Source organism: Peromyscus eremicus, chromosome 18 (genome assembly GCF_949786415.1).
Source record: "Peromyscus eremicus chromosome 18, PerEre_H2_v1, whole genome shotgun sequence".
NCBI lineage: Eukaryota > Metazoa > Chordata > Mammalia > Rodentia > Cricetidae > Peromyscus > Peromyscus eremicus.
Genome location: NC_081434.1, coordinates 34193991 through 34219049, shown reverse-complemented (window position 1 = coordinate 34219049; position 25059 = coordinate 34193991). Strand labels below are relative to the sequence as shown.

Sequence of the window (25059 nt, the reverse complement as noted above, 5' to 3'; positions counted from 1 at the left end):
CAATGTTTATCGACTACCACAAAATAAAACTTGTTAAAATTCTTATTAAAGCTTCATTAAATGTACATACCATCTTTAAAAGACTTACAGGAGTATGCCCCAGTCAGCCACAAACATGAACAGCTCTCTCTATTTGGCATAGCTTTTGATGAGTTCTTTATTAATAACTTCTTTTGTTAATCACTAGTAATTTAACCTTTTAAGAAGTATCTTGCCGGGTAGTGGTGGTGCACGCCTTTAATCCCAGCACTTGGGAGGCAGAGGGAGGTGGATCTCTGTGAGTTCAAAGCCAACCTGGTCTACAGCAAAAGTTCCAGGACAGCCAGAGCTGTTACACAGAGAAACTCTGTCTTGAAAAAAAACCAAAACCAAAAAAAAAGGCATTATCTTTTGAAATCTATAGAAAAAAAACTTTCAAAGTTATTTGTTTGAATTTCATATGAGTTCACTGTACTGACATTTCCACCCCTGACTCTCTCCCAGCAACTCCTCCATGTCCCCACACTTAGCCTCTCAAATTCATGATTCTGAAATTATTATACACACACAACCTATTGACTCCAATTAGTGTTGCCTTTTTGTACAAGTGTTTGAGGCTGACAGCTTAAGATTGTATAACTTATCAGGATGCTTGTCCCTAGAGAAAACTAATTCTCAACACCCCACCCCACCCCTACCACCTCCACTCAGCAGCCATTGACTGCCTGTCACTCTTCATGCAGGGATGGGGCCTTATGACATTTTCCTCCATCCACCTTGACATGTTACCTGGTGCGGTCATTTTACAAGTCTTGTTTAAGCAGACATATTATTGAGGTTTCACAAACTTGGCTTCCTTATGTCTAATAAGTACTATTTTGCAGCAGGCAAAATCTTCTCTTTCCCTCTTCCACAATGTTCCCTGAACCTAAGGTGTAGGGGATGTGTTGGGGCCGAGCAGCCCACAGTCACTTGTCTACCTTTTGACCAGCTGCAGTAGTAGTAGCCTCTGTCGACTGCAAAAACAAGAGTCGTTGATGATGGTTGTGACTTAACGGGTATAATGTATTTAGAGTACAGTTGGATGCTGTATTGAATTAGGAAAATTTAGACTCTCTTCTGGGGTATATGACCTCTCCAGCCACAGATTCTTGCCTGGACTTAGAGTTCACTTTTATAGAGCAGGTTCTTAAGTCCAATTTGACAATTGTTGGTTACTACCAAGGTATAAGTGCCACTATTACATCATTGGAGACATCTTGCCAGCCCAGTTATTGTGGTAGTTCACAGGATTTACAGCTCGGTGGGATGGTTGATATCTTTTCTCCCTTGGCAACTTGCAGAGAACCTTCCAATACTATGGGAACTGATCCTCAGGGAGGACGCTTCCAGGTCAGCAGCAGCTTGATTCATCAAGCCCTGTGACCTAAGGTGTGGTGTCTTCAGCAATGGGACCTTATCTTCAAGTTCTGGGAGGCAACCAAAGGCAACAGTAATAGCCTATGTTTTTGTTTTTGTTTTTGGTGGGGAGGGTATATTGGACCCCACCCTAACAACTAAAAGAAAGATATCTCTTACCTGGCACTGGGGTTCTTTATGGACATAACTGTGGCTCCTTTATGGCATAACTTCCTTTAAGCTATGTATGGATGTATATGTGTGGGTATGTATCACAAATATGTGAATTATATTAATATATATTTATATATGTATACATACAAACATGCAATGTACTTTTAAAAAAGTTTATAAAATGCTTCCCTATGACTTTTCAAACATCCTTAGTGTTATTTATCTCTTTTTGCCTCTTGCTCTGTTACCCTCCTTCCCCAGCCCCGATTAACCCTCCCATGTTCCTTCTTTCCCCTTCTACCACAGCTGTGTTCCACTGTCCCCCTCTCTGGAGCTCCTCCTCTGTACCGCCCCATGCTTCCTCTCTGCTTTCCTGGCTTCTGCAGCTAAATTATATGCTTTGTCTATCTGCATCTGGGTTACTGCACTCATATAATATTTTCCAGTCCATCCATTTACTTACACTTTTCATTTTTCTTTACAGTCAGTTAAAATTCCATTGTGTGTGCATGTGTGTGTGTATATATATATCACATTTTCACTAGCCGGCCGCTATGATGGCTGCCTAGGCTGGTTCCACTTCCTAGCTATTGTGAATAGACAGGCAATGGAAGCATCCAAGCAAGTACCTCTGCAGTAAGATGTCCAGTGGTACCCCCGGCTCATTTGGAAGATATACTTTCAACTTCTAAGAAATTCTCCACACTGATCTCCAGCAACTGCACCAGTTTGCATCCCTACAAGCAGGGAACTAGGGTTTCCCTTCCCTCACATTCTGGCCAGAATTTGGGGTCAGTCGTTTGCTTGACCCTAGCCATTCTGACTGAGGTCGGATGAAATCTCAAAGCAGTTTTAGTTTATGTTTTCCTGATTGCTAAGGGCATAATTGCTAAGGATATAGAACAGATTGTTAGGTAAGAAAGAACACCTTACACGCAGCAACCCTGCTAGATGCACCTTCTTGTCCATAGCTTGGAGTCCTATATTGTCCATGGCTAACAACAGTTCATTATTCTTTCTTTTCCTCATATTGTTTATGCAAGGTAAAATGTCCAGGACAATTATGAACTCAGGATATGCATTTATTTCACTTCTGCTTCTAGAGGGAAGAGTTTAGCCTTCAAACACAGAGGACAGGTGCTAGAAGATTTTCTTCCTCACTCAGAATTCTATTATTTTATGTTCAATTACATGCGTGTGTGTGTGTGTGTGTGTGTGTGTGTGTGTGTGTGTGTGTGTGGTTATGTGTACATGGGTTCAGATGTCGGTGGATGCCAGAATAGGGTATCAGATGCCCTGGATCTGGAGTTACAGATGGCTGTGAGCTGCCCAACATGGGCACTGGGAATTGAACTCAGGTCCCCTAGAAGAACAGCGTACATGCTTAACTGCTGAGCCATCTCTCCAGCCCCTTGGAACTTTTCTAAATGAAGAAAATCTCCTTTAACTCAGTTTCAGAGTCATGGATGATTGTTTAACTTTATTGAATTTTTGTGCCTGTTTGAGATGATGATTATTTTTCTCTTTTCATCTACTAATGTAGTGATTGGCATTAATAGATTTTCTAATTTTGAGTCACATTTGCATTTCTGGAAGTAATCCAATTTGACATCATGTATCTTTCAACACGCTGCTTATGTTCACTAGTCATGCATGTACAGGATCAAAAATAAAAGTCTCTCTCCCCAGAGGCAAGTATTTTTAACCATTTGTACTTTACTTCTAGTGGTTAGTTCCAGCTCGGAAAATTATTTTCTTGCAGCATTTTTCCTTAATTGTCAGTTTTGAAGAATGTATTGATTAGCTTTCTGTGACATTAGCTCTGGGTCCACTTCTCGATCCTTCAGAACTGTTACTGCGTATCACCACATCCGGTTCTCCTACCACACACCCATGTTCTAAAAGCTCTCTAGTTGCATCAGATATGGATGCTATCTCTGGCTATCTTACTTTACAAGCCAATAGCATCTGCCCCTTGCCCCCCTCCAAGCTTTCTCTTTTCAAAATTCACAACTTTGACGCTCCTGTCTGTATTCATAACCTTTATTCGTTTTATCTCTAGGATAAAAATCAATAAAGAATGCTTGCTGAGCGTGGTGATGTACTTACGATTCCCGTAATTGGGAGGTAGAGGCAGAAGTATCAGGAACACAAAGTCACCCCTGGATATATAATAGCCCATCTCAGAAAAACACCAGAAAAGAATATTCACATTAGGATCAGGACTGCTTAGTTCAATACAACCAAATTTCTTTCCTGAAGGCTTAATGTCACAATCCCACAAGCCGTAAAGAATAAAGCTTTTAGCATGAAGATCAAAAGAGCTGTTTTAATTCACACCCAGCCACCAAATCATGGCATCATTTCCTTGTACACTTCACTGGACCACGAATCTTTAATCTCTGAATATTTTTCCTCACTGAGATAACAGTTTCATTTCACCGTATTCTTAATGTCTTCTAACTTCATAATTATCCCAACTGCTGCCTTGCAGCCATTCACATTTGCTTGCAGTTGTGAGATTGCCAACCTTCCAACCTACTTTTCACAGATGCATTACAGGTGGCTGCATCATGTGCAATACTGAGAAATGCCCCCTCCCTCCCTCCCTCCCTCCCTCCCTCCCTCCCTCCCTCCCTCCCTCCCTTCATTTCCAGTCTTGCATGCCAGGATGAATTGCCAAGAAACTTCCTCAAAATCGTTTATCCATTTGTAAACCTATTTGAGTCCTTAAGGACCCTGACACCTAACTTGTGACTTAGTAAAATACAAGCTTACTTCCCCTCAGTCCCTCAAAGGCCGTGCTCTGGTGTCTTCCCATCCACTGTTGCTGGGATGGAGTTGACACTCAGCAAATCCACACTCCTTCTAACCCACCTGCACTACCTCATTCTGGAATGCACTGTTTTCAATCAACTCATTATCTGTTTTTATTTCTCCTCTTTCCTTCTCTCTATCTAGTTTCTCCTCTTCCTTCTCTCTTCATCCTTCTTATTCCACAAAAGTGGGCACTTGGTTGATGGCAGATATGACCCTCTGCTGTTATGAAGAAATGTGGTGATTTCTTACTAAATAAGTGGCGTTGGATTTACTGTATATCCATATAAACAAAGTCAATGTTGACTTCAGTCTCACACCACATACAAGAGTCACAAAGAAAAATAGATGCTGAGTGCAATGTAGATCTAAATGTGAGTGATGGAAGAAAGAGAGGGACACAGAAAGACATCTTTATGATTTGTTTTGTATGTAAGAAAATATTTTTACAATTGAACATCAAGAGTGCAATCCACAAGAGGTAACACTTGCCTGGGAATTAAGATACATACCCAGATTTCCAGCACAGAGGCAGGAGGATTGCAAATCCAAGACTGATCTGAGCTATACATCAAAACCCTGTCTTAAAGGGGATTTATAAACTGAACAATAATAGAAGTACAAGTTTTAAGTAATCCAAAAGTAAATAAAATAAAAGGACAAACAGAATGGGAAAAGATAATTGCAAGATGTATAATCAGCAAAATGTCCATATCCAAATATATAAAGGACATCTGCAGCTCTCTTAGACAGAGAAAAAAACTCCCAAGGGAAAATACAGATGGTTCTTGAAGAAGAGGACCCCTCCAAAGAGTGTGCTGTAGCCAATATGCAATACGGAATACAGCATGTTCAGCAAGATAAATTTCAAACTAAACTGCCTTGGAAAACTTGTAAAGATGCACACATGCCCTCTGATGCAGCAATCCCACTCATCGGCAGATATATAAAAACACAACCATCTGTATCCACAAGCTCACACAGTATGTAGAGCAGGCTCTTTCACAACAGCCTTCCATGTTTACCTATGGATGATAAACAGTGCTATTACAGCCATGAAAGGCTGAATCTCAGACAGTGTTGAACAAAAGAAGCCAGCTGCAATGATGATATCAGTTCATTTACACAAAATCCAAATGCTGGACAAACTCATATTAGAGATTAAAAGGCAAGAAGGTTAACAGGAACCAGGAGGGGTCACTAGGTGAACTTCTAGGGTGCTGACATTGTTCCCTGCCTTGATTAGTGATGGTTACACGGGCCTTTCTTCTGTGACAAATAACCGGTATTCTCACAATTTACACCCTATTTATATTTATCTTCTTACACAGAGAAATATTTTTTAGCCAAAGGCGTTCGATGCCTTTGATATTGAATATCCCTGTATCACAATGGCATGGTCTCCTCTTCTAGAAACCATCGATGAACAACAAAGAAAACAAGTGTCTTAGTTAGAATTTCTACCGCTGCGACAAAACACCATGACCAAAAAAGCAAGTTGGGGAGGAAAGGGTTTATTTGGCTTACACTTCCACATCACTGAAGGAAGCCAGGACAGGAACTCAAACAGGGCAGGAACCTGGAGGCAGGAACTAATGCAAAGGCCATGGAGGGGTACTGCTTACTGGCTTGCTTCCCATGGCTTGCTCAGCCTGCTTTATTATCAAAACCAGGACCACTTGCCTAAGGATGGCACCACCCACCATGAGCTGGGTCCTCCCCCAGTGATCACTAATTGAAAAAAGATCTTACAGCTGGATTTCATGGAGGCATTTCCTCAACTGAAGCTCCTTCCTCACTGATGACTCTAGCTTGTGTCAAGTTGACACACAAAAACCATCCAGTAAAACAAGTAACAGCCTACAGTTCAATTTGGAAGAGAGGAAATCTCAAACCACAAAATGTGGAGAGTCATTCCCAAAGCAGATGCCATCCAATATAGAGCACAGATAAGGAGGTCAAGGGTGACACTGAGCTGTAAATCCTAGAAAGAAATTGATGATGAAGAGCAGGACTGTGGGGCTAGTCAAGCAGTTTTGCTATTCATAGTATTTAAAAAAATGAATGTAATGTGATAATCCAAAAACCATAATACAGCCTTTCCAAGTAAAAATGGAAAGCCAGTGAAGTATCATATAGCCCAGCGGTTCTCAATCTTCCTAATGCTGGGACCCTTTAACACAGTTCCTCATGTTGTGGTGACCCCCGACCATATAATTATTTTCTTTGTTACTTCATAAGTGTAATTTTGCTGCTATTATGAATTGCAATGTAAAGTTTTAGAGATAGAGGTTTGCCAAAGAGGTCTCAACCTACAGGTTGAGAATCACTGACACCGAGTAAGTTGTAGTGCATTGGCCAGAGACATGCATTCCCAACCTAGACACTCATGCAGCTTTGCACCAGTGACTACCCAATGCTTATCCTGAGGTGTAAAGATCTGCAAGTCCTGTTTGCAGTAATTGCCCCTGGGTGAAAGCTCAGTCAACCCCACTGTGACACTGTGAAACGGTCAGACATACTGGCTTAAAGACAGCTGAGAAACAGAGAATCCCTCCCTACCTCTGCAGCAGAATTACACATTTGCATGACACATGGCTCCCATTTACTGATGTGGTTCATCTGAGGTTTCACTTGAGTTTGTCTAATAATATCAGCACCAAAACCTCGGACAAGATCTCTCTTTATGCCAACGTCGGCAAGAAAGCAAAGTGCTCAGAGCACGGAAGGACTCTGTTTCAACCTAACAGTTGATGGTGGAGTACGCCACCACTTGCAGGATGGCACCAGGAAGCAGTGAGGTGCGCCTTAATGGGAAGCTAGGAGGGGGACAATATATTGCCTCGCTGTCTTTGCGTTCCTCATGTGAAACAAATAAATTAATTAAAATGCCAGTTTCGTTTAAGTCTCCCCTGCTTGATGAAGCAGTACAAGTCATTAAAGCTATTAACCATTCACTCTTTTTTTTCATAGTCTGTGTAATAAAACATGAAGAGTAGGCGAGGCCCCTCCCTCTACTGTGTGAGTAGGCACAAGCGCGGTCCCAGAGTGGCAGCTGAAGGTGCCCCCACCCCACCCTCATGGAACACCTTGAAAAGAACCACTGACAAGCTACAAGGTGATATCAGGCATAGGTAGGTGGAAACATCTGAAAAATGAAGACACCCCCTGGGCTTCAAGGGAAACATAAATGCCAGGATCAAGTTTTCAAGTGGAAATCCTGAACTTGAGGAAGTTTATACACACACACCACTAAGGATTTTCCAGGACTTCGAGTTCTCTGAGCGGAATGGTGGTGGTTTAAGTTTACAGGGTTTGATGTTGGCCAAGGAAGTAGACCAGTGTTCACATGTTCTCACCACTCCAGGAACCAAGGTTTTCCAAATGCTTAAGCTGTTCCCGGCACCCTGAGCTGCCTTCAGCTCCTTAGCCCTCTGTGTGGTCAAAGAATTCAGAGACACACAAAGTGCCGTCTAGAAGACAGACAGATGGAAGTTTTTACAGTCAAGTGGAGTACTCTCGACAGGGAGGACAGGCAACAGCCACTGAGCACTGCGGAGGAGAGCACTCCCGGATGTCAATCAGAGAGGCCACCGTGTTAGCTACATTTTTAGGTATGCTTTATAGTATTTCTTAAAGTCCCTAAGTTAGAAGGCTTTCCTGGGGTGGAGGTGGAGAGGCAGGTGTTCCTATTCAGATGACTGGCCTGGCAATCAAGTAACAGAGCCACTTAAAAAGATTCTTGTTGCCGGGAGGTGGTGGCATGGGCCTTTAATCCCAGCACTCAGGAGGCAGAGGCAGGCAGAACTCAGTGAGTTCGAGGCCAGCCTGGTCTACAGAGTAAGTTCCAGGACAGGCAGGACTGCTTCACAGAGAAACCCTGTCTCAAAAAAACAACAACAAAAATAAGATTCTTGTCAGGTTATGGGCATCAATGAGACCCAGAGTTGTCACTCCAGCTTCCTGTTGTCAGTGGAGTAACTTACGCTTTACCAATCCTTTCCTAACGGTGTCTTATTGTCCTCACCCTTCACTGGGCAAAGGCCTATTAACAACCCTGGGGCCCAAACTAACATGAGTCCCCTATAAAACCCCACAGTAATGGTGCATCTTTATTTCCCAGATCACATATTTGATAACTGGGTCTCCAGGAATTAGATAACATCTTCATTCCTCTGAAAGATGGAGCATGCCAATCAGGCCCCAAATTGACCTGTTAAATAGCTTGGTCAGGTGACTCATCTTACCTAAAGGCAATTCCAAGCAGCTCTCCTCAAGGTCCACAGAGGTCCTCACCAGCTCTGGCCTAAGCACTTTGGTGTCCTTTATGGTACCCTTTTCTAAATTCAGATCTGTTCCCAGATGACAAAGGCCAGCTCTTAAGCCAATTTGTTTCTAGAGTCAATGAATTCCAACAGACTGTCAAAGGACATGGTTCCAAAGACAGCCAAACTCACCGGAAAAATAAGAGAAGTCTCTTTTCCTACTGGGAGAACATGTACTAATTGAAACCTACAGGAAGGACCTCGGGTCCAACAGGTCCAAAAGCTCTTCGCCCATGCTTTTATTTCCTATGGTCACCAAAATTCTGGGAACTGACCACTGAATTCATCACTCTCCAGTTAAACCTTCGTAAGAAAACAGCCCCTATCCTGGAGTGAGGACTGAAACTCATCCAAATGGGACCTGTCAATCACCTGGACAGAAAAGCCCCTTCATGTAAGCTCTCCACTCTGGACGCTTTAGAAACAGATAAATCCTGCCTCAAACTGTAGGCTGACACAGTTTGGCCACTGTCCACTCCACCTCTTGAGACTGTTCCTCCACAGTGATCCCTTCAGCCACCACCTCCTCTCCTCATAGGGCAGTGTTTCTCAACCCATGGGTCACGACCCTTTGGGAGTTGAACAACCCTTTCATAGGGGTCACCAAGAGCATCAGAAAACACAGATGTTTCATTATGATTCAGAACAGTAGCAAGATTACAGTAATAAAGGAACAAGAAAATAATATTATGCTTGGGGGTCACCACAACATGAGGAACTGTGTCAAAGGGTCACAGGATTAGGAAGAACCACTGCCTTGGAGTGTCCCACTTTATCTTGAGGTAAACTCTACCTACCTTCCTCACTATGTTCCACATATTCTCTCAATTCTGTCAACAGAGAAAGCAAGGACTAGGGAGCTCGTGGGAGACCAAGGAGCGAGATCTATGAGATAACATATGGTGTTACAAATCCCATATGAGCTAGAGGTCCACACAGACGGCAAGGTGGACCGATACACTTTAATGCATTATAGCAGAAAATGAAAAGTGATGTGGTTTCAGAGAACACCCCACAGTTAACGACCCTTCCCTGCAAAACACCACCACCCCCAGCACTGCTTTGCATACAAAGAATATAATGATTTGAATAGGCTCTTTAAATACTTGGCATTTCCTAACTGTATATCTCTGTGAGGCGAGATTTTCTTTACTTACTTCAGTGAAAATATTATGTTGCTGCAGATTGACATCAGAAGGTCGGAGAGTTCAACTCATTTTTAGAAAACCAGATATTAGATGAATTTGTAATAGGTTATTTCTGCTAACTCGTGGTAGATTTATTAATGATCTCCTTAAATTAATAAACTTTAACTTCCAGTTTTAATTTCTAGCATAGCTTTATTACCTCCATAGTGATAGATCTAATTTTTTTGCCTTTATAAAAAATTTGAGCAAATTATATTTTTTCCAGACAGTTATAAATTTTATAGAGCTATGAAATTTATTCTCTTGGAGTAGAATAAAAACAGATCTGTAACAATTTAATTTTTCACTGTCAATAGTTACATTTCTGTTGATATTTACCACTTGTGAGAAATACTTTTATAATTACTTTTCCTAAAATATTAATTTGACTAATAGTAAGCTCTCTCTCTCTCTCAATCTTAACATTTATTTACTATTTTTGTTTCCTAATCTATTATATACATACTGTAAAATGGTTTTATAAAATCCAATATAATTTTTACAGTAATAAATTTAAGTTATTTAGATTATGACTAGTCTCCTTTTATTTAGATATATGACTAAAGTTGTGATATTTAGTGTCACAAAGGGAAATTAAGACCAGATCAATTTTAGTTCAATGTACAAAATCTTTTTCTGACTAAAAGGTGACAGTTTTTTCTCTTTCTGATCTACGGATGTTAGAAACAATTATTAAGATGGAGTTATGCTAAAAGCACCTTCAGGAGGACTAGGGAAGGGAGTGGAAGAGTCCCTCGCGCCCTGCCCTGAGGAGCATCCCTTCGCAACTGTCGCTATGAGCCCCAGCCAGAGGTTCCTGTCTTCCTCTGAGACAGCCCGTGCTAAGTTCCCTGCACCATTTACTTGGTGTGAGATCTAACCTGGTTATAACTCTTGTTATAACCAGAGTGAGTTTCGGACTCCTCCCAAGTGGATCTATTTCAGCACTGCTTCTGCTCTGACCAGTGGGCAGAATATTTTTAGACCCCCAACTCAAGGACCAACCTATGATAAACCCTAACTCCATGCTATTGGCTAGGTTCCATTTTCCCTCCCCGTGGGGCTCTTCTACCCACATCCCTGAGCAGGCAGCAAAGTCTGAGCCCCAACAATAAGGCCGGATTCTAGCCCTGCCCCATCAAGAGCCTCTGGCTACCCCTGCTGAAAAAACAAAACAAACAAAAAAACTCCATTTTACCTTGAGAACATGGCTGGGTTTTTCTGCTGTCAAGCTCAGCCATGAACTCAAACAAATTCTGTTCACTTCTTTGCAGAACTGCTCTATGCTTGAGTTAGAACGGGCAGGAGGAGCTTTCAAATCAGTTAAATCCCTTCGATAGACTGACTCTAAACTAAACAGCAGCTCTGTGTTAAATCCTGTGGAGTGTCTTCTCACTCCAACATGATGCTTAACACCACCACCCGGGCTGGGTAGATGAGGTGTGGGGCGTTTACCCAACCACCCCCACAGTTCCCCAGAGTTTTCTTGAGTGCGAGCAGCAGGAAATATTAGATAGAAGGATTTATTGTGGAGAATATCGCGGAGATAAACAGATAGAAAATAAAGGATAGCCTCGAGAGGGCCTGGAACCTTTTCCAACGGGCCCGACTGTCTCTGCCCCAGGGTTTTTATAGAGACGCCAAGGGGTGGAGCAAAAGACCTCCTCCCCCAGCACAGCCAAGTGCAGACCATCTCAGACACCTGCACTCAGGCCCGTGGTCCTAATCATCCTCTATGCGGACCTGCTGGGTAAAGCCACGAGGAACCCAAGAACGGGCTCCCACAATGAGGGACTGAACTAGTAGAGGAAGGTGGCTAGATTCCATTACCTCAGCATCCTGTCTCCTTTGTAAAGATGTGCATTGCTGATGCTCTCCCTGGATTTCTCCTACAGGATATGGAACCTGTTGTTATCAGCTAGTGGTCCAGCCTTTGGGCTCTCTGCTGTTGTTAGTCCCTGGCTGTGAGGGCCCTACTAGGGGTATGTAACTCTGTTTTCTCTGGGTCTCTGACAGGCACCTCTTCCTGTCCATCTTCCAGAAGATGGCCTCCCACTGCTATCTCCCACGTATCATCTCGCTTCTTGTTTTGCATTGTGACTATTCTTAGTATAATACTTATTACCTAAAAACTGATCATGCTCACAGTACCCCGGCACTGTCTCTTCTTATCTTTTTTTTTTGCATGTGTATGTATGTATGTATGGTGAGCATGCATATGTGGATGTTCACAGATGCACGCCTGTGTACCTGTATGTGGAAGACAAAGGTTGGTGTTGGATATCTTCTTTAGTCAATAGCCATTTTATTTACTGAGCCAGAGTTTCTTCTTGAACTCGGAGCTTGCTGATTTGGCTAGTCTATCTAGCTGGCTTTACCTGAAGATCCCATATGGACTTCCAAAGTGCTGGGATTATAAGTGGGTCACCACAGGCACCCAGTGTTTATGTGGGTATTGGGGACCCACACCCACTGGGCCTCACACTTGTAAAGCAATCTCTTTAACTACCAAGACATCTATCCAGTGCCCTTCTCAAATTTAACTGATCAGTGAAGTATCTCTCCAGTGGAAGTTCTGGGCTTACATAGACACTGGACCAGGACGGCTCTGCTGTACTGCAATTGGTTCTCATCATGCCTCAGTAACTATTTCTAGTGATATAGTACATTGATGGACACACATACACACACACACACACACACACACACACACACACACATCCCTTCACTATTCTAGCACAAGTGAATCTCTGTCTGTCCCATAGGTAAATGATGTAACTGTCTGGGACTTGAGTACAAAATGCATCACTCCATCTTCCTGCTACTAATTGTGCCATGGAGGAATAAGAGAATGAGATAGTTGTAGAGAAATATAGTCCCTGTGTTTAGTTGGTGTTGAGTTCATCTCTGAACAAAGACCAAGTGAGAAAGGGAAGGACAAGACCCATTCCTTCAGGCAGGAAGATCAGCTGTGTTTCAGGGGACAAGGCATATACTGAGCACCAACAGCTCTGCTCCACAGGTCTCTGTAGTCTTGACAGGGAGTTCATCAACATGGTCTGCATTTGAAGCTTTCTGTATCTCATGTGCATTTAGCTGGAAGAGGCTGCATCTGGGACCACTAATCCGAAATGGTACTTTTAATTTAAAGTGTCTTACAGAATTTAATATTTTTTATCCCTGCTGAATTAATATTAAGGCCACAAGAAAAATCAAGACTAGAAGATTGTGTATATTTGAACATAACTACAAAGTTAGCATCTAATAAATGTTCTCATGCTGAATCTAAACATGGTCCCACATTGCCAGCGCCATCATTTTAGGGTCTACAAGACAATGTGCAGAATGTTCAACAAATGGGACCAAGCATTCTTCTGGGACTTTTCAATGTCCTATGAATGCCTATAATTGCTCTCAGGTCCTGGCAAGGAACTCTGGAGTCCAACTTCCACAGGTGGCTGTTCTGGCACTACAGTTCAGGTCTTGAATTGCTTTGTCAAGAACATCTGATTCCCATTCCATCTGGTACTAATTTGTGTCTGTCCTATAATACACTATTCCCAGGAGAAAAGAATGCTCCCAGTGAACTCTTGTACCATCCTGATTGTTCCCAACTTTCCACAAAAGACATCTATTTAGCTTCTGGTATATTAATCTTACTTTTTTTTTTTTTTTTTTTTTTTTTTTGGTTTTCCGAGACAGGGTTTCTCTGTGTAGCTTTGCGCCTTTCCTGGGACTCACTTGGTAGTCCAGGCTGGCCTCGAACTCACAGAGATCCGCCTGGCTCTGCCTCCCGAGTGCTGGGATTAAAGGCGTGCGCCACCACCGCCCGGCTAATCTTACTTTTATTAGTATGGTTTTCTAAAAGACAGATTTGTATATTTCAATGTGTATGCCTGTTCTACTGCCCACGACTAGAGGCTCTACTGCTTCCTGGGTGTGTTTGTTCCATGACTCCCCTCTGATGAACATAAGCATCTGGTGCAGGACTTGGGGTGTAGCTCAGTGCTGAAGTAGATACTTAGCAAGCTCAAGACTCTGGATTCCACCAATAGCACAGCAAAGGAGTGGGAAGGAAGGGAGAGAGGCAAAGAAATATCTAGTACTGCTCTCTGCACACAAAACGATGAATACCGTTCATTACCTCGTGTGTAGATGAATACTAATATTGTTTAAAGCTAGATTACTGAGGTTTTCTTCTGGATGCTAATTTATGCTAATGAGTAGGAAATCAAACAAGTTTTATTTGTTGTTGTTGAGAGATTTTTCCCTTTAGCAAGTCATTTTAATATGAACTTCATGGCCATCTGTGTATTTGTGGAAATCAGGTGGGAATTCAGAACTTCCTTCCAACCCAAATACAGAAATGAGTGAAGTCACCAACATGCATTAATTATCAGCCTGCCAGGAAAAGACTGGAGGGCAAGATTAATATTCTTTATGCAAGGTAAAATGAAAACAGATTATACTTTCCAACCGAGCAATTTCATAGTTAAAATAATAAAGAAGTGTTAATGGTCTAAAACAGAAACTAAGGAAACTAGAATGTGTGCTAGGAAGGCTGTCCACATAGAACAACAACAACAAACAATGAAGCTAAGACAAAAATGACTCAACTAGACTGACTGATTTCAATTGGTTTAGAGAATACCATCCTCCATTGTGTATCCATGGCTGACATCATTAGTTGGTCCTGACAACAACTCTTCCTGTCTTTCTGTGCTGGTATGCATGGTTCTGCACTTGGTGAGATAGTGTAGATTATTATCCAATGACATTCACAGACATCTCACCCCTTCTACAGGCAGAGCACATGTCCCTACCCTACTCATACTGAACACTGCTATGAGCAGTAGGGTGGGATGGTAAGAGAGGCCTTCTGTAAGCCTGTGTGATCTGACCTCTGGCTCTTGCCCCAGTGGGAGACCAGCTCCCACATTTTTATGACAGGGAACTTTTGAGGAGAGAGGGATAAGATATTGAGGTAGAAATACAGAGGTAGAAGGATAGAAGAGAGAGAAACAGATAGAAACACAGGATAGCCTCAGGAGGGTCTGGATCATTATCCACTGGCTCCTTCTGTCTCTTCTAAAGACCTCCCCCGAGCTCAGTCAAGTGTAGACACTTTTAATCACCTAGTAACCATGTGCATTGTCAAGCAATCTTCTAATGCAGCCCTTCTGGGTAAAGCAAGCTCAGATCTCACTAGGAAACCTTTTTTGGGCCTCTGCATGCCCTGCTATCTGCTGTGAATGGAACATGCTTTGGGTAGCCATGAGCTCTGCAGGCTAGAGCACATAGCAGCTGCTCATGGAGCATGTCTGAGCCCCATCTGCTGCCTGAGGCAGAGCACAGGAGAAAAATAAAGATGTTCTTAGTTGATCATCTTAGATGATCCTTATATGTTATCCCTAAAAGTGAAGACCACAAAGAAAGGAGAAGAATAAAGTAGACATGTCATCCAGAATTCATGAGGATCTGATGGAAGAAGAGGTAACCATGCTGGAAGCAAGAGAAATGTGGCCAGTTCCACGTTATTAGACTGTTCTGTGCAAGGCCAGAGGCATTGTCTCTAGTGACCTCATCTGTAAGGGCCTAGGAGAAGAGAGAACCCAGATAGAGGTGTGGGTAATAACCCACAGCCCAAGATAGCAAAATTCTACTAGGCATGAGAATAATAAAGTTTCAGTATAAGAAAGCTATCCAATCAACATTTGACCTCCCACAAAACATTGTTATGCTGGCAATAGTCTTGGTCACTGAATCATCTATAAGGAAGAAGCTTGGAAAGACAGTGATGGGAGATTCGAGAGCATCACTGAAGGGAGACCCTTCAGCAGAGAAAGCTGATCCCTGAGGCTGTGAGGGGGCCACTACCACCTGGTTCGATTAAAGGGAAGATCTTCATCTCTTTTGCCTCTGTGTTTCACTCACACCAAAAAAAACAACAAACAACATCAAAACAGAGGCATCAGTCTTCCTGAAATATTTGGCACCTCCTTACCCCTTGGTACCTGTTTTTGGTGCTCAGTATATGAGAAATATTCAATAAATATTTTTGACCAGTGGGTGAACAAATGCAAAAATGAATGTTAAGTGAATTCATATGTTGAGTCCACCATAGGTACGTAAAAGTCATAAAAAAACAGTAGTAAAGTTTAAACTCTATTCACCTGGCATTCATCAGTTCATTTAATAGATTGAATGCCTGGCATGTGCAAGTGATCGTGTGCTCTTTTGTAGATGAAATAACATAGTGCAGATCCTGCTCTCAGGAAGCCGATGGTAACTTAATGAATGGATGACACACTTAAATACATGCACTCAAGCAGAAACACAAATGTAAAATATTAGTAAGACTAAAGAGCCCTAGGGGAGTGTGAGTCGGTGAATGTTTTAGGCTGTAGGATCACAGACACTCCCTCAAACAAAAAGTTACCATCTGACATGCATATATGCTAAGACAGACAATAGAAGATCATATCATTCCCAGAGTCTTGACATGCACAGCCAGCTGAGTAACATGTACATTCAGGTAGTGAACTGGCACACCCTGTTTTGGCAACTGGCCCTGGGATCCTGGAGGCTCCCCAAACCATCATCTCCTCAAAGCAAAAGGCCAACAAATTACAATAATAAAGTCTTCAAAAGTTGGTTGCATGTTACACAGAGAAGATTCTGGTAAGTTCTGTAGACATTCAAACATACCAAGTAGATAATCTGCATATGAAGAAAAAAGATCCACAGTGGCAAACTCTGGGATGTTCAGCAACGCCATGTGATTCACTTTGTCGGTTCTGGCATTCTTTTTTCCAATCAGGAGGTTGATGGCCAGCACGGCTTCACTGACCTGGAATGACACATTAGAATTCATATATTCTGTGTTATACAGGCAATGGCTTGACTGTGCCTCTCTAAGTTGATGTGCTGGGAGTCTGATCCCCACTGTGGCATGAGGGGGAGGGAGAGCTTTTTAAAGAGATGATTAGGCCCTGAAGCATTGGTTGAGAGAGTAGTCATAGAATAAGTTCCTTCTTACAGGAGAAGCTGTCTTCCCATTTGATTTCCGCTCCTGCCCTTCCACCTTCTGCCAGGCCAAGACCAGTTGCTAGCCCTTGATCTTGAACCTACCAGTCTCAAGCACTGCGAGTCAGTAGATCCATGTTTAACATGAATTACCCAGTGTGTGCTGTTCTGTTGCAGCAGCACAATACAGACTGAGACAATAAACATGAAGACATGAATCCATAAAATAATATTTGATATACATTGAAGAAAAAAAATCACCATGTGAAAAAAATAGCATGTGATCCCTGACATGTGGAATATACAACACAGTCAAGCCAATTAATTGGTTAGCTTTGACAATTTAATTAATGCATAAGTCACTTTAAATAAGTTACATCACTCAGCTATGATATGCATTTGCCAAAATGTCAGACAGGTACACATGTATATCCAACATTTCATTAAGGGAAAATGGAAACAGTTGTGTCTGGTTACTAGAGATTATGAATGTTACACAGGTGTAGAGACTATTTGTAAAGTTTCCCAACAGACATGGCAGATAGAAATCCCTTCCCAAGTGTAACTCCTCCTTTCTCTCAAGCAGATCCATGGCTAGATTGAGGACACAGGGAAGACACTGGGAGAGTCAACAATGGAGGACACAGGCAAGACATTTGGGAGAGTCAACAATGGAGGACACAGGGAAGACATCGGGAGAGTCAACAATGGGGGACACAGGGAAGACATCGGGAGAGTCAACAGTGGAGGACACAGGGAAGACATTGGGAGAGTCAACAATGGGGGACACAGGGAAGACATTGGGAAAGTCAACAATGGGGGACACAGGGAAGACATTGGGAAAGTCAACAATGGGGGACACAGGGAAGACATCGGGAGAGTCAACAGTGGAGGACACAGGGAAGACATCGGGAGAGTCAACAGTGGGGGACACATGGAAGACATGGGGAGAGTCAACAGTGGAGGACACAGAGAAGACATCGGGAGAGTCAACAATGGGGGACACAGGGAAGACATCGGGAGAGTCAACAATGGGGGACACAGGGAAGACATTGGGAAAGTCAACAATGGGGGACACAGGGAAGACATTGGGAAAGTCAACATCCACACACTAACCTGTGCAGCAGCTCGTATTGCAATCCAGGCCAGTGAGCTGTAAATCTCAAATCGATTTGCTATTGGTTCTTTAATAAAACTGTGCCTTTTGGGAAGAGGCTAAAATAGTAAATAGAAAGCACTTTAGGATAAAGATATCTCAATGTTTCTTGACAAACCTCATCTTCTCCAGATGACATATTAGTAGAATAATATGCAGCCATCAAGAAGTATAGTGTATTATTACCATGAAAAAAATATTTAAAATATATAAAAAAGAAAACTATAGGTTAAAAAATTGTATGTAAGTATGATCCTACTTTTTAAAAGTACACATACATTACTGTATATATAAGCAGAAATTATACCAAGACTTCAGAATGATTACTTTTCCCTAATTTTTCTATAATGAGTTTACATGATTTATGTAATAAGTTAATAAAAGTATCTTTTTAACTGATATCAAATTCCATTTTAATAGAGGTTATTTACACTAAATATATTGTGGGCAAAGAGACCAGGAATGAGGATATTCAAATTTGTTCGGTTTTTCTGTTGTTTTGACTTGGGTCTCAAATCCCTGCAGGCCCCTAAGTCAAGATTCTCTGGCCTCAGCCTCCTGAGTGACTCAATGGATTTTGATATTAGGTTACTATTATGAAAAATGCTAAAGGTATTTCATAACTCCATAGAATAGTAGAATAGAAACCTCAAGGGACAGTTTTTATATACATAAATACACACATTCACATATACACTCATATGCATTCAATTTTTAAACACAAGAAGTTTAATACTACAAAAACAAATACAGTAACTTATACTTTTAATGATAACTGAAGTAAATAAATTTTAAGTCAGTTTTTAAACATTTAAATAATTAGACCAGGCATGGCAGCACAGGCCCTTAATCCCTGTGGAGACAGAGACAGGTAGATCTCTGAGTTCAAGGCCAGCCTGGTCTACAGAGTGAGTTCCAGGGCAGCCAGGGCTATACAGAGAAACCCTGTGTCAAAAAAAAATTAAGTAATTAGACGCTTAAGTTTTAATATGTTTGCTATGTATATTTTGACTATTTCTTTATTCTTCAAGAAAACTGAAGAATTGGACCTATAGTAACATGAAGCATATCACTGATTTGCTTCTGTCTAGAAGACTCATGGGGAAGGAGTGAGGTCCTGGATCCTAGGGATGCTGAGCCACTGGGTACAATGGCCTGATGTGGCCAGCCAACACCAGTGACAGGTTTGGAGAAAAGGACACCAGGAGAGACATCCCTGTGGGTACCTAAAGTCTACAGCTCTGCCTGAGATAAGGCCCTATGGGGAACCATGTGAGCTCTAGCGAAGCAATGAAGACCTACTAAGCCTGAGCAGTTTACCTAAGTCTGGAAGCAAGACTGACAGCCATGAATTGTAGAATCCAGAGTGAGGGGAAGCAATTAGTGACACAGACTCTGGGAAAAGTAGCCACTTTTAATTGAGAGGAATCATTAGAGGAGGCTGGACATTGGCTTTTAAAAATGGACTGGAGAAAGAACATAATGAGCCGGGCGGTGGTGGCGCACGCCTTTAATCCCAGCACTCAGGAGGCAGAGCCAGGCGGATCTCTGTGAGTTCGAGGCCAGCCTGGGCTACCAAGTGAGTTCCAGGAAAGGCGCAAAGCTACACAGAGAAACCCTGTCTTGAAAAATCAAAAAAAAAAAAAAAAAAAAAAAAGAACATGATGGGTTTCCTTTTTAAGATGAGGAGGTATCAACATTACACAGCCCATGTGACCAGAGAAGCAATAGAGAAACCCAGGAAATGACTGGAAATGAAGTCATAAAAGCATATTTCTTTGTAAGAGATGTGATCCTATACATAGACAATCCTAGGACACACACACACATGCACACTATGAAAATCAACAAACATGGTCAGTGAAGGCATGGGATATAAAATTCAACAATATGTACAAATCAATTATATTTCTATAAAGAAATTCTAGAATTTATGTCCCTGAAGTCTTAATATTGCTAGGACAAACTGTCAACAGATTGTCCTGTAGCTTCAACAGAATTCCTCAAAAAATCCAATTCAGCTTTCTTTTTGTAAATTGGGACACAGATTGGAAAATGTATGTGAAGATGTGGAGGTCTCCAAGTACTAAAAGAATTTTGAAGATGAATCATGGTGTTGGAAGACATGCGCTCTGAATCCTGAGACCTTCCTTACCACAAGCTGTAGCAACAGAGGGTGAAATGTCCATAAAGGTACACTCAAAGACCAATGGGTTCTAAAGATCTTAGCACGCCACTCAAAACACAATGTCTAAAACAGAAAGAACTCATCCTGGAACTTCATAAAATTAAAAACTTCTGTGTCTCTAAACACCACAAGCCACCAGCTAGGAGGAAATATTTGCAAATCGTGCATCCAGTAAGAGAACTGTATAGAATATGTATAGATGAAAAAAGGTGTCACAGCTCATCTTTCTCTTTGAACTATTTCCCCCCATTTAAACACCTGGGAAATCCCATTCTAAACTCTCTCATCTGTGAAGCCTTCTGTAGTATTCCCACAAAAGAGAATTAGTTTGTCCAGCATCTCCACCTTGGCATATTGTGTTTACAATCCTATCAAGGTGCCATTCAACTGTATCTTTCCCTTGGAAGACTCTAGGTTCTGTAGGGAAAGTGAACAACATGCCTGGTACCACATTAAGCCCTTCAAAAATGTTTGGATACTTTTGGCTGTGAGCCTAGCCTTTAACGGCTGAGCCATCTCTCTCAAAAAACAAACAAATAAACAAAAAGTTTGGAGAATGGATGGATGGATGGATGGATGGATGGATGGATGGATGCTCAAAAATGGTTAATTAGACTTAACTAATAATTTTTGGGTAATCTACTACATATAAAATACTTAATGAAGAATATAAATGATTATTGAAGTTATGTAAAGGTAATGGTACTGAATATATCATGCTCAATACTTTATTACGCTCCTAGCCACACTAAAAGGAATGTATAGCCATCTCCATGTCAGAGGTGGAAAAGCAAGGCTTCTGAAGTCACTCTGGTATATCAGGTTGAGATCCAAAACTAAGACTGTATTTATTGCTTGCACACCGCTAAAAGTGGAACAGTACTATTGTTTATTCTGTTTTGCATTTTATTTACTTATTTGGGGGGCACATGTGTGCCACAGTGCACATGTGGAAGTCACAGGACAACTTGCTCTAGTTGGCTCTTTCCTTCTACAAGGTGCACCATGGGAATCAAGCTTGGTGGCAAGTGCTTTTACCCACTGACCCACCTCGGTGGCCCCACAACTGCTGGTTTTTTAAGTTTTTTTGTGTTGTTTCTATTAAGACAAATTTCAAATGTTATATTTCAATGGCCAAAATATGCCTGGATGAGTGGTTTTTATTTGTTTTGGGCTATTCTCTGTGCCTTTAGTAATTTTATAACTTGTTAAAATATTTTTATGTCAAGATATATAGATGTTATGGAATTATAGTACTTTTTTCCTTCAAATCCTATTTCACATTAATAATTACAAGCACATCTCTTGGCCAGGGCCAGAAAGTGATGATATTCACAGCATTCCACTACTTTGCAGCACTGTTCTCTATGGAAACCACACACTTGTTTTTCTCTACCTAGTAACAAAGATTTTTATCATACACCAGAGCAATCTTTCCTACCTTATAGTCTTTTTGATTTTTTAAATGGTGATACCCATCTAAGGCAACTAGCATATAAATAATTTGATTGACTAAATATATTTACCTAAAGTTTCAAGTCATGTTTATGACCCCCCAAAAACTAGAGATTTGAGACAGCTGTGGTGGTGGACACCTTTAATCCCAGCATTTGGGAGGCAGAGGCAGGTGGATCTCAGTGAGTTCGAGGACAGCCTGGTCTACATGGAGAGGTTCAGGACATTTAGGGCTACACAGAGAGACCTTGTCTCAAAACAAACAAAATCTTAAAAAAATATCTTGGGGAAGAAGTTGCAAAGGACAGAGTGTAGATTCAAAGGGACGGAAAGATGAGTGGAATCAAGATACATGGTATGAAACCCACAACGAATCAATAAAGAGTTTTAAAAGATTAAGAGATTTGATCTCAACATTTTCTGAAAAGATCTCCTTGCAGAATCAATGATCATTTGGTAAGGATAAAATGTGAACATTCACCACAACCCAACAATAAGCATGTCATTCAAAGCAACCTGGCTTATTTCTTTCGTTAGAATCTTCCTCAGTCAAGATCCTTGGTACTGCAGTGGACCTGTGCACATCAGCAAAACCTGGGAGTCTGTTGGAAACCCCAAACCTCAAGCCCACTCCCTAAGTAACAAGCCATTATCTGCCTTTAGCAAGATTGGGGAGATGTTTCTGCACCTTAGTTTTCAAGCACTGCTGTGGGGGGTGCATCTCCTGTGAGTCTGCATGGCTCCTGCCTTATCCAACACCTCCCATCATGACATCACAGCAAAGTGCCACCTTCATTTATCATCATGATATCATGCCAAAGTACCACCCTTGCTTACCATCCTGACATCACAAGACTACCTTCCTTCATTTACCATCTCAGCAACCCAAATAACTGCCTCATCGTAAGTTTCACTACCAAGGACCCCTCTCGTCCCCTTTCTCCCTCGTTCCCTTCTGGTTTTCATGTCTTCTGCCGTACGGTCTGTCTCCCTCCATTAGCTCAATGGGAAGAGGGACTGTGCTCATTTCAGCATTGACTTATCACCTTCTAGAAGACTGCCTCTATCAAAGCAGGTGCTTGATACATCTGTGAGCTATGAATAACACTGACAGGCCCTATTACTTTCAAAAATACTGTGTGTCCATTTCCTATATTCTCCTGAGCATTCCTAAGCACTCACAGCCTTTGACTAGTTACATAATCAGCATTCTGTGTGCATCATTTTAACAAGCACAAACACTGAAATGAAATCAGTTTCCAGAGTTCTACCTAAAGGCTCCACCCTCAAAAAAAAAAAGAGGCATCTGACTATAAGTCACTATACAGTAATGAGTTAATGTTAACTTGAAGAAGTCACATGAGGAAATGCCCCGTTATTCCAGCAGCACAGCATTACTGGAAATGATCAAGGGCTTCTAATTCCTATAAACGCAGCTGATACCTTAAATGATGATGGTGTTGCTGAGACTTTCTTCCTTGGCCTCTTCAGATGGAAATACACCAGGGCAATTTCTAGGTAGGAGTCTCTTATCAACCTACAATGATATGACATTAAACTTAGCTTCACTGTTCTCTTGTACAATCCCTTTGTACTTTTCGCCAACCATGTCTGGGGAAGTGTACAGTAAGAATAGACAAGTGTCCTTCTCCTAACCCATGCATCTTTAGGCCATAGCTAGTGGGATCTTCCTCAGAAATGAGAAGCTCTTGAGAAAGCTCAGCATTCTAACTCATTTTATGCTTGCAACATCCCAGGCTACGACTTCTACAATGCTTAGCAAAGACCTTTCTGGAACATTCCAGGGAAGTAGTCACTAAAGAAGGCGTAGCAGAAGAAGCCATCCTTGAAAACCAGGCCTCTGTCTACTCTTCTATGCTAATTAAAGTGGAAATCAACAGAGAACTCCACAGAAAACAGTAATGGTCAGATCTATATATGTTCTATCAAAGGTATCAGTTGACGTCTCAGGTCAGTGCTGGGCAAACAGTGGCTTCCCACCAATATTGAGGTCATTTCTGTACACAATTAAGCAGGCTACTGGTATAGATGGCTACAGAGACTATGGAAATAATCCTTCTAAACTCTTTAACAACCATAGTAGGTTGTTCTAGTTGTAACCAATGGTCTAAAGGAAGTCTCCATGGTCTTGATACTGACAGGAGACCTGGGTCTAGGTAAGAACCAGTTTGCAGCCTAGAATGTTATATGATAACTGGGAGGCATCCCACCTTTTCCTGTAAAGGAGGCCTTAGGTCAGAGCCAAAAGCAACAAGCTTGAGATGCAGGTCACTAAACCTGCTGTCTGAACGAACCCCAGTGCATGCACCCCGCCATGACAAGGTCTCATTCATCCTTTTCTTGAATCTTCTGTGTATACCATACAGAATTCAGACCACACAGGAGCAGTTCTACAAAAATGAAACGTTCGCCATTACCCTGAGTTCTGATCGTTTCTCAGGCTTATTTGAATAGCTTCGAAAAAACTCTCTATCTGTGAAACTGGAGATTTCTCTTCTATCAGAATTTGACGCTCTATTCTGCCTGGAAGAAAAAAAAACATGCATAAAGATGGTTTCCCATTTTTTATAATTTATAATGGGTGAGCAAATACTTCATTCTGCCAACTCTGGAAGCTGGACTGCTGTCCTCAGTGTGTCTGTCACTCTCTGATGAAAGATAAGCTCAGGATAAAAGAACTGAAGCTTCCTTCCCCAGGGATGTCTGGAATGCTTTCAATAAAACACCTCTGGCTTCCCAACACCACTGGCCTTACAGCTTACTGTCCTCTGTCCCCCCACTCTGTGATTCCTCACCTCTAACATCTTGCTTTCTCTTACCCTTGTCTATTTCACAAACATAAAAAGAGGGCCTCAGCTGTATCCTTATGTTCGCTTCAGCAGTAGTCATAACTACAAAAACAAAATAAGCCTGAGTTCTCTTTGAGGATGAATGGATTTTGTTCAATGTCACATGTGCACACACACACACACACACACACACACACACACACACACACACAGAATATTATCTAGCATCAGAAGAAAGAAATGCTGCCATTTGCACATATGAACCTGGGACACTGTGCTAAGCAAAAGAAGCTAGGCACAGAAAGGTAAACACTGCACGATGTTGCTTACATTAATTCATAAATCCAAGAAATCTCCATTCATGAAGTAGAAAGAGGAGTGCCAGTTGCTGAAGTGTGGGAAACAGGGAGATACTGAAAACAGTTCAGTCGGGATGGATTTGTTCTGTGATCTACTGTACAGCCTCATGATAATTAGTGTATTATATACTTAATTACATATATTATAATTAGAGTGTATTATATACTTAAAAATTACTAAGGAA

General features: G+C 41.6%; 1 protein-coding gene across 1 annotated transcript in view; it reads right to left on the bottom strand.

Moving 5' to 3' along the window:
- The window catches only part of Cfap54 (cilia and flagella associated protein 54), a 299598-nt gene that overhangs the window by 58469 nt on the left and 216070 nt on the right, over positions 1 to 25059 (bottom strand). Inside the window, exons 58-61 of the mRNA XM_059245690.1 lie at positions 24144 to 24249; positions 23149 to 23242; positions 18023 to 18121; positions 16589 to 16730 (exon numbers count right to left, since the gene is read on the bottom strand). Of these exons, the coding sequence (XP_059101673.1) occupies positions 16589 to 16730; positions 18023 to 18121; positions 23149 to 23242; positions 24144 to 24249 (441 nt within the window). The remainder of the gene's footprint in view (positions 1 to 16588; positions 16731 to 18022; positions 18122 to 23148; positions 23243 to 24143; positions 24250 to 25059) is intronic.